Below are 11,158 nucleotides of genomic sequence, written 5' to 3'. Positions count from 1 at the left end.
GTGTTTGCTCTGCTTCTATTAATTTTATATTGTTTTATGGACTTTTGATTTAATTAGTATTCTCTCTCTCTGTTTCTCTCTCTCTCTGTCTCTCTCTCTCTCTGTCTCTCTCTCTCTCTCTCTCTCTCTCTCTCTCTCTCTAGTAATTGTGTTCATTATCTCCATATATTTCATAATTGATATCGAAAATAATGTTTCCCTTTGCATTAGACCAATTGTGGAAGTAATCACTGAGATAACCGTTGTATAAACGCATAATTGTATAGAGAATTACTTATCTTTTACATTTTACCCTAGAAATAATTTCTGTCGTAATTGTATTCTAGTAAAAGTTAGTCTCAGTCGTCACAATGAAATATCATTACACAGTTAGTCACAATCAACTGCCATAAGTTCCACTCCACCATATGCAGTCAACTGCCCCGTCACAACTGAGCACCTCAGTCATTTACCAAGTCTGAACAAATACTTAAGCAAAGTTTATTACAACCTTCCTAATATTAACCATTTGAATGTGCATAAGATCAAACATGTAAATTTTATATTTCTTGTTTATTCCTTGGATTATACAAACTCAATTAAAAGCGTGTAAAGAAAACGATTAAATTTGAGTCAAAAATGCAGTCAGCGAAATGTACATCCATATCTAAAGCGAATGATTAATTCTGAAAAGAAAATACATCTAATCATCTAAAAAAAATTAAAGAAAGCATCTGAAAATGTCTTTCCTTTGCGCTCTCTGTTGCATATATATAATTCAGTTTTTGTTTGGTTTGTATTCCAGTCGATCTGTATAAGAAATTCGATCAATGACCCCTTCCTTTTTAAATTCATTCAGTGCTTTATATCGGAAAAAATTCTGGAATTTAGCAATTTCCTCCCGACTGATGCTTCTATCAATTTCAATCTTTTGGTATGTTGACCAGACGTACAATCCCCAAAGAATGGAGTTGTCCTTCATTACTATTTGTGGCGCCAAACGAAAGTCCAGTTTGTAAATTGCTAACATACAATCGACGTATTCTCCATCTGCTGATTTCGCGAATCCTACGATCCCAAATCGTGCTCCCTGAACACCGGTTGAATCTGCAGTGTCAGCATTAAATTTCCACTCAATAATTTTGGACGTCCATTCCTCTGCAAAATGTACTCCGTTCCATTTATTCCTGTCTGCCTCTGTGATGCCTTATAAACATAAATGGCAATAATTTATCATTAATCATAAATAAATTTTTTAATAGCAGTTCGAAATTAGCATAAGTTCGTATGTAAAATCTCTTGAATCAACATGTATACAGGTACAATTGAACAAAAGAAAATCTTGGGTTATGTAAAAGGATATTGAATTCGTCCATTTAATACAAAACATATTGTGCTTTAGGAAGTTCTGTTCTCATGTTTTGAAATCAGGCGTTGAATGATTGAAAATGCCTATTAAAATGTATCTGAATTGGTAAAGGTAATGTGTATTTACCCATGCATGGTAAATCTTTTATCTTTTTAAAGACTTAATCATATCATATAAGAAAATTAGAAAAAATTTCATTTAACAAAGAAAATACAAATGAAAACACATATTATACATTTTCCTACTGAGAATTGATCAACAAATACATTTTAGGAAGGAAAAAATATACTATTAGGTATCCAGGCTTTTGAAAAAAAATTCCATTTTTAGCTCATCTGAGCCGAAGGCTCAAGTGAGCTTTTCTGATCAAAATTTGTCCGTTGTCTGTCGTTGTCGTAGTCGTCGTCGTCGTAAACCTTTCACATTTTCATCTTCTTCAAGAACCACTGGGCCAATTTCAAACAAACTTGCTACAAAGTATCCTCGGGTAAAGGGGATTCAAGTTTTTTCAAATGAAAGACCACGCTCTTTTCCAAGGGGAGATGATTATGAATTAGAGAAAAATTAATGGCATTTTTAAAAAAATCTTCTTCTCAAGAACCACTGGGCCAGGAAAGATGAAACTCATGTGGAATCATCCTCAGGTAGTGTAGATTCAAATGTGTTCAAATTATGACCCCCGGGGCTAGGGTGGGGCCAAAATGGCCGACCCAAGTTTTACATAGGAATATATATAAGAAAAATCTTTAAAAATCTTCTTCTCAAGATCCACTAGGCCAGGAAAGATGAAACTCATGTGGAATCATCCTCAGGTAGTGTAAATTCAATTTTGTTTAAATCATGACCCCCGGGACTAGGGTGGGGCCAAAATGGCCGACCCAAGTTTTACATAGGGGTATATAGGGATACCTTTTAAAATCTTCTTTTCAAGTACTTCAAAGCCATGATTAGTGATATTTATATGGAATCATCCTCAGGTAGTGTAGATTCTAGTTTGTTCAAATCATGAACCCCTGGGGGGGGGGTTAAAATTCAAGCCCCCACCTCAGTAAACTTTCAGTTCTGATCTGATATGTACTTTTTCCTATCCGATGTGCTCAGGTGAGCGCTGTGGCCCCTGGGCCTCTTGTTTAATATACTTATGAATTATTTTTATCATAACTTATATCATTTCATAATACATATATAGATGTCAACTAATATTCGACTTCTTGACTGTCATTGGAATGAACCAACCATCAAATAATGAAAATGCTTTCGAATAATACTATTATTAAATCGTAAATGCATACAAAAAAAACAGGTAATTGAAAAAGTTTCACTGCAATTAGGCCATTCGAAGTTCTTTCTTTGTTTAGCGTCCACGTGCGCCTTGGTTTTTGACACCTCATCTAAGAAAAAACACACAACATCAGGAGTCCTGTAATTGAAAAAGTTTCACTATTATTTGTATGTTTGTGTTGTTACTATTATATATTACACTCCAATACACTAGGATTTGTTAATTTATTGATTGAACTTGGTCTTATAAAATGCTTATGTACGAATTATCTTTAAATTTGTTTTTGTAAGATAATTCCCTCAGACGCAAGAAACGAACCAATGCTGTGACACTGTTATAAAACTTTGATTCGTTTAATGTTTTGGGGGTCGACGCTTCCTCTGCTCTATTTGTATATTGTTTTAAGGACTTTTGACGGCATAGATTAAAGGAAATTTGATTTCTTTAAATTTGGAGTACAAATACTGAGCCTTTTTATGAGAAAATTTTTAATATGAACTTCAAAGAACATTGAATCTTACTGATTCGCATAAAATGAAAAAAAAATATTGCATTAAGATTTTCTATTTCAAGCTTCAGTTTGAGAATTTTTAAATCAAATGATAATTTAACGAGTTTTCCTTCCTGGCTGGGGATCAGATATCCTTAAGAGGAAGGATATGGAGATAACAAACAGTATTCAATCTCAAAGTCCATAAAACAATACAAAATAGGAGCAGAGCAAACACGGACCTCCAAAACATCAGAGGTGGGATCAGGTGACATGATGAGACTTAAGGATGAGAATTTCCTTACCACTATCTCCATAAGTTTTCAAAAGATGATCGAGGAAATCTTGTAATTTCGCCATCGGAATTCTTCTCGCATGTGTTACTTCGGAGCCCTCCTCCCATTTCGTAAACTGGTTAAGCTGTTGTTCTACTATTGAAGCATCGAGATGGTTTACCTGAAATACGCAATTACTTGTAATTTTGTCTGACTGAAAAGCCTGGTAATATCAAACAGACGCAAAAGGGTTTGAGACCAAACGTTAATTTATGGCGTGTGAAACGTTGCTAAATTCGCTAATCTTGTGATGTATATTCAAATCGTGTGATGTATATTCAAAATCTTGTGATGTATGTTCTAAATCTTGTGATGTATATTCAAAATCTTGTGATGTTTATTCAAAATCTTGTGATGTATATTCAAAGTCTTGTTATGTATATCTTATGATGTATATTGAAAATCTCGTGATGTATGTTCAATATCTTGTGATGTATATGCGAAATCTTGGCCTAATGATATTCAAAATCTTGTTATATATCTTGTGATGTATATTTAAAATCTTGTGATGTATGTTCGATAATCTTGTGATGTGCGAAATCTTGTGAATGTTCTATAAACTATGTTCGATCTTGTGATGTATATTCAAAATATTGTGATGTATATTCTATAATCTTGTGATGTATGTTCAATATCTTGTGATGTATATGCGAAATCTTGTGGGGTATATTCGAAATCTTGTGATGAATATTCTATAATCTTGTGATGTATGTTCGGTAATCTTGTGATTTGTATTCAAAATCTTGTGATGTGTGTTCTACAATCTAGTGATGCGTGCAATGATAACGCATTATGAATAATGTGACGCAACAGTTTTCTAAAAAAGTAAGGACAAGTTTCATTGGTTTAGAAATAATGAAAGTAGCCGGAGCGGCGGTGCTACTTAACAGAGTACGCTAGAGTTCGATAAAGTAGTTTAGAGTACGCTTGAAAAATTGTGTAATTTAATACAATTGGATTGTTTATTTATGTATATACAACTTCATTAAACATTATTATAAAATAACATTGCAATATTTGTCTCAAATATTTGTTGTTTTTCTACAGATATTTTGACAATAAAACAATATCCAGGATTCAATGCATTAAAGATTATTAACACCCCGATCAAGATTACTATTTTGTTTTAGACTTACTAATTTCAACTAAAATTTGTATTTATCAAAAATTTTATTAATTGCATTACGTATGCTTAATATTTTTCACATAAACAATGAAACATTTCAAGTTAAATACGATCGGAATCGGGATCAAACGATAAACCGTAACCTGGAATCAGAAATTGAAATAACTCTTAAAATAAGGAAAACATACACATTTTATTTAATATATATATTTATTGTGTAAACTTGAGTAAAAAAAACATAAAAAAAGCAGATTAATTGCATTAAATAATAATTCATTTACTACCGTACACTAAAGTACTCGATCGTACAAGCGTACTCTGCTTAGTACGACCGCCGCTCCGTCTACTTTTATTATTTCTAACCAATGAAAATTATCCTTACGTTCTTAGAATACTTTTGCGTTATTTTACTCATAATGCAAAATCATTGCACGCATCACTAGATTGTAGAACACACATCAGAAGATTTTGAATATACATCACAAGATTATCATCACAAGATTATCGAATATACATCACAAGATTATAGAATATACATCACAAGATTTAGAACAAACATCACAAAATTATCGAATATACATCACAAGATTTCAAATATACAAAATAACAAGATTTTAAATATACATCACAAGATTTAGAACATACATCACAAGATTTTGAATATACATTACAAGATTTTGAATATACATCACAACATTATCGAATTTAGCAACGTTTTACACGCCATATTAATTGACCCTTTATGTAGTTTTAAATTTTGAATGAGCTGAAGTTAAAAGAACATGACCGATCTGGGATTGTAAAATATCCATAGCCTCCAATGAATAAAATTCAAATTCAATTTGTAAAAATAAGTTTTAATAGCAAAGGTCATATTACATCAAGATAAACAACACTACTATCAGGGAATTATGTAGACAAAAACTTTGGTAAAAATGCCGTTTTCTTTGGGAATTGACTTAAACGATTAACTTTTTGCTTTTTTTGATTGAAACATCTTGGAATTTCAAATAGCTGATTTAATAAAATTGCTACATGTACTTCATTCAGGTGAGCGCAATGGGCCACAATCATTAATAATGTTTTAACAGTAGTTTTTTTTTTAGCTTGATACAATGTCTTACCTTCACATTGTAGAGCCCGTTCTTTATCTTAGATGCAACCGAATCTTCGCCGCCAAATTTCTCAGCGATTTGGTCTATTGAATATTATCATTATAAATTCATTTTTTGAGAACTATTTTAAATAAAAGAAATCGAATACAACGAAATCATATCTCAAAAAAAAGATCTTATATTAAATTTTTCGAATCATATCCTTTCAAAGGAAAAATATTTTTAGGATCTACATGCATACGAGGGGTGATAAAAAAATTCGCGAACTACTAGTATCTCTATATTTACAAAACCACGATTCAGATCAGAACAATGCTCATGTTCTATAAATAGCAAATGAAAAGTAATGATTTTCTCCATCATTGTGACGTCACAATGTGAATATCATCAATATGTAGGTGACGCGCGACGAAAAATGGTTGTCTTATGTAGTATTACTCGAGCAACTGGACTGCTGTAAATTTAAGCGCACAACTTGAAAATTCCTTTGAAGTAATTTATAATAATTTGTACAAAGTTTATGTAGACAATAGACTTTCCAGAAGTTCAATAATAAATTGGTTTGGTTGTTTATTGAAGGGAGGGAGATCGTCTGTTTTGTAGCCCAGCGAAAGCAAGTTGGGGAAGACATATATCCTTTATTAGGCAATTTGTTAAGAAAGATTGTGAAGTTAGAGCTAGAAAAATGATTGAATATCTTTACAATATTATTATTATTAAATCCCTAAAATAACGTTTAATCTAAACTTTTGAAATATTGAATATAATAAGAAGAAGACTCCTAAAACAATACTGTGTATATCCATATTGGATAAACGACGTTCCAAAAACAAAGAACTCGGTTTGTGATGGTCACCATGTTCTTTCTGGGAAAGGATATCGTTATCCAACCATCCAGTTTCCGAGATTGGGTCATTTCTGATTAATAGACTGTTCTTGTTATAAAAACTTGCATGGTAATATATATTAGACTCGGAAAAATATGTTAGTGTCTATGAACACATTGCTTCAGAGCATGTCACGTGACTGCATGGATCACGTGATTAGCGCATGGGCCGAATGATATGAATTGAAATCAGAGAGGGCTTCGTTAAAAAGAATGATCAATGAAACTTAATGTAGATATTTAATTTGTTCGCGAACTTTTTGATCATCCCTCGTATAATAATTGATTTTCATATTTTGCATGTAATATGGAAATGATATGATAAAGCTGCTACGTGTCGTTGCTATGTCTAAATGGTGTGTTGTTGTTTATTGTACTTAAAAGTTATGAATGGGTTTAAAGTAGAAATCGTCTTTTTGGCATGAATACCGTTTGTTATACCCACATTCTCTGTTTTGTATTAATTGTCATTGTTCGATCATATTCAAGAATCATTACTTTGAATACTAATATCCCGGGCCCTACAGATCTTGTCTTGGTGTTTTGTTGAATTCATGAATACTTTCTTTTTAATATTGAATGACGAGTTTTTTAACAAATAAAAGGGTAATTTCACCAAATTAATAACACATTTTATTTCCCAAAAGAACCGGTTATGATAGAACGTCAATTCAATTCAATATTTTACTTGATTGTTCGCCTCTTAAAATATATGTTATGTACATTCAAAGTGCTTTCATTCAATTAAGATATAAATGAAAGAAAGATTAAAAAAAGCGTTTTTCACGGAATCGATTAAACCCATATATCTTAAATTATATTGAATTCCTTGATATACTTGTTACATGTAAAACTTTTTTTGTTCACTATACAAAGTGACCAAAAAAATGTAGTAATGAAATTCATAAAATAATAATGCATATCTTTGAATCTGTTGCAGCAATCTTTAAATTAATTAAAACAATTGAGTGAAGGAAAAAGGTTACAACTGCATGATCCGAAAATTAGGTACACATTCTTAGAGACATGGCAACTAAACAAATTAGCATAAAAATCGATACTTTACTTTGCTGTTTCACTTCAAATAATTTTTTTCTAAAACGTTGATTAGATATATCTTAATTAAACAAAAATTCAAATACTTATCATTCACCTTTCCAGATCCAGTAAACAACACTGGATAGGAATAAAACAAATATACTGACGATTATCACTATAATAAATCCGTATCTCCCATTCATTGTACGTGTTGAAAAAGACTATGATGGAATTTCGCTATGTTGCGAAATATTCCGTTTTCCGTTTTCTTGTAATTAAGAAATATTTTCACTTTCGATTTTGGATTATGATAATTTAGGCCTACCACCTGGGTAATTCATTCATTAAAATTAAAGGGTTAAAGGGAACAGTTCAACTCAACCTTCTGAACTAATGTTACATGAATTTAACAACTGATTGTCATGTCCTTTTTAGCTCACCTGAGCCGAAGGCTCAAGTGAGCTTTTCTGATCACATTTTGTCCGTCGTCCGTCCGTCCGTCTGTCTGTCCGTCTGTAAACTTTTCACATTTTCGACTTCTTCTCAAGAACCACTGGGCCAATTTTTACCAAACTTGGTACAAAGCATACTTGGGTAAAGGAAAATTTAAATTGTTAAAATGAAGGGCCAAATTCCCTCACAAGAGGAGATAATAAAGAAAACACAAAAATAGGGTGGCGTAATTAAAAAATCTTCTTCTCAAGAACCATTGGGCCAGAAAAGCTTAAACTTATGTGGGAGCATTCTGTGATAGTGTAGATTCTAAATTGTTCAAGTCATGACCCCGGGGGTAGGGCGGGGCCACAATGGGGAATCAAAGTTTTACAAAGAAATATATAGGAAAAATCTTTTAAAATCTTCTACTCAAGAACCACTGGGCCACAAAGGCTGAAACTTATGGGGAAGCATCCCGGGGTAGTGAAGAATCTAAATTGTTCAAATCATGACCTCCGGGGGTTGGGCGGGGCTACAATGGGGAATCAAAATTTTACATAGAAATATATAGGAAAAATCTTTGAAAATCTTCTACTTAAGAACCACTGGGTCAGAAAAGCTGAAACTTATGTGGAAGCATCCTAGGGTAGTGTAGATTCTAAATTGTTCAAATCATGACCCCGGGGGTTGGGCGGGGCCACAATGGGGAATCAAAATTTTACATAGAAGTATATAGGAAAAATCTTTGAAAATCTTCGGCTCAAGAACCACTGGGCCAGAAAAGCTGAAACTTATTTGGAAGCATCCTGGGGTAGTGTAGATTCTAAATTGTTCAAGTCATGACCCCCGAGGGTTGGGCGGGGCCACAATGGGGAATTAAAGTTCTACATAGAAATATATAGGAAAAATCTTTAAAAATCTTCTCAAGTACCACTTGGCCAGAAAAGCTGAAACTTATGTGGAAGCATCCTGGGGTTGTGTAGATTCTAAATTGCTCTAATCATGACCCCCAGGGGTAGGGCGGGGCCACAATGGGGTATCAAAGTTTTACAATGGGGAATCAAAGCATCATATGGTAGTGTAGATTTCAAATTGTCTAAATTATGATCTGTGGGGTAGGATGGGGTCACAATATCTATTACAAGGGGGAAATCTGGTAAAGAACGGAATGGTCAAAGCTTCTCAGGTGAGCGATGTGACCCATGGGCCTCTTGTTTGTCGTACTGAATGGAATTTGTCTCTTATTTGAATACATGAACAGCTATTTTTTAAATAAATTTAGATTGGTCAATTACAACTATTTTTTAAAAATAAATTTACATTGATCATATACAAGATAAATATAAAATCGTGTTCTGTATAGAGAATAAAACCTGCATAAAAAGAAAAAAACTTGCTATGACCTTCAACGCAACTTTCAGACAGTGACAACATTTTATCAAAAATTTTGGTAATAACTATTGATATGTCTTCTCGATATTTAACACAGCATGATTATAAATTTAAACTAGGGGTACTGTGAGCATTGAGCTCACTAAATGATATCCCCCGCCTCCAATATGAATATAATGGCAGTGTCCATATTTTGATATGGAAAACTCAAAATACGAATACGTATATGTCGGATTAAAAAGTAAACAAGCTAATTCAGAGAATTTGTGTCCCCCACTTAGGGAAAAAGTAAACCATGGGCAGTTATGGGGGAGGGGGGGGGTCATGTCTGATCCCCCTGACTAAATTTGTAGAATTATTGAACGGATACATGTATACTGAAGCAAATAAAATATGCCAATATGGATATAAAGATTTAATTGCTTATTCTTTATTATGTGTATAGAAGATTCTTTTTTATGTGGAATATTTATCACACTGTAATGGTGATTTTATGAGTTTGTGCAAGGCACACCTCATAAATTTTTCATTTCACATTCTGAATACTATCATTTAGTGAGAAAAAGTATTTTGAAAAAAAAAAAAAGAAAATGGATTGTTCCAGATTCGAACCCCGCACCTCTCACATGTAAAGCGAGAGACGTACCCTCTACCACGGCACTGCTTGACGCTGACGAAAATTATATGCTAAAAGTGAAGTCAATTACATGTATATATTCACGTTCGATATTGTCAAAATTTTACACAATGCATGGTGTCTAACTTAACCTTTATTAAACGGTTCTAATTGATGTAATAAGAATATAAAGTCGAAAAAAGTATTTCGGAAAAAAAAAGAAAGTGGATCGACCGGGAGTCGAACCCGGCACCTCTCACATCTGAAGCGGGAGACATTTTTTTTTCTCTTTTATTGTAAGCGGGAGACATACCACTAGACCACGGAACTGCTTTCACATGGCACAAATTATATGGAAAGATGAAGTCTCATACATGTATATATTCACGTTCGATATTGTCAAAATTTTACACAATGAATTGTGTCTAATTTAACCTTTATTAAACAGTTCTAATAGATGTAATAAGAATATAAAGTCGATCCGCCGAGAACCTGTTTTATACGTAATAACTCTTCTCATGCCCCTGTGCTAAAAATAGCGACATGTAATACAATAAATACTAATAAAACAAACGGGGCGGGACACTTTGAGAGGGGTGAGAGAGGTTCTAGGGAGTTTTGGTGTAAAATTACATTGCAAAAGCTCAAAGTCCTCTTGAAAAAGAGAAAGGATATTGTTATACACAGTCAGAAAGTATAAATTTACGACCTTGAACTTTGACCCTTTGACCTCAAAATCAATAGGGGTCTTCTTTAGGCCACAGGAAGTTGTTATGTAAAATTTCATTGCAAAAGCTTAAAGGGTTCTCGAGATATCGCGCGGACGGACAGTTGTGGACTTCATGTTGTGGACATGTCCGTCTTTCTGTCTGTAACGCTTTCGTTTCCACACGATATCTCGAGAACTATTTGAGCTTTCGTAATGAAATTTTGCATAACAACTCCCTATGGACTAAAGAGAAACCCAATTGATTTAGAGGTCAAAAGGTCAAAGGTCAAGGTCATAAATCGCAAATTCTGTCTGTTATAACACTTTCGTTACCGCCCGATATCTCGAGAACCCTTTGAGCTTTTGCAATTAAATTTTACATAACA

The 11,158-nt window shown here is 33.2% G+C and overlaps 1 protein-coding gene across 1 annotated transcript; it reads right to left on the bottom strand.

Moving 5' to 3' along the window:
• Positions 1-738: 738 nt before the first annotated feature.
• On the bottom strand, positions 739-7,897 carry LOC134269731 (uncharacterized). Its single transcript, XM_062751934.1, has 4 exons — positions 7,736-7,897; positions 5,706-5,779; positions 3,426-3,576; positions 739-1,185 (listed from the first exon to the last, which is right to left on the bottom strand). Exons 1-4 carry the CDS (start codon positions 7,821-7,823, stop codon positions 758-760), a joined length of 741 nt encoding a protein of 246 aa, XP_062607918.1. The 5' UTR covers positions 7,824-7,897; the 3' UTR covers positions 739-757.
• Positions 7,898-11,158: the final 3,261 nt, after the last annotated feature.

The sequence above is a fragment of the Saccostrea cucullata genome, unplaced genomic scaffold, assembly GCF_032062105.1.
Source record: "Saccostrea cucullata isolate Sc308-1 unplaced genomic scaffold, CSIRO_AGI_Scuc_v1 ctg382, whole genome shotgun sequence".
Lineage (NCBI taxonomy): Eukaryota > Metazoa > Mollusca > Bivalvia > Ostreida > Ostreidae > Saccostrea > Saccostrea cuccullata.
This window is presented reverse-complemented; position numbering and strand designations above follow the sequence as displayed.

Coding starts and splice junctions, on each gene's coding strand:
- LOC134269731 (XM_062751934.1), bottom strand. CDS start 7,823: ATGAATGGGAGATACGGATTTATTATAGTGATAATCGTCAGTATATTT. Junction 5,780..7,735: donor TGTTTACTGGATCTGGAAAG/GTGAATGATAAG, acceptor AATATTCAATAG/ACCAAATCGCTGAGAAATTT. Junction 3,577..5,705: donor ACGGGCTCTACAATGTGAAG/GTAAGACATTGT, acceptor TGCGTATTTCAG/GTAAACCATCTCGATGCTTC.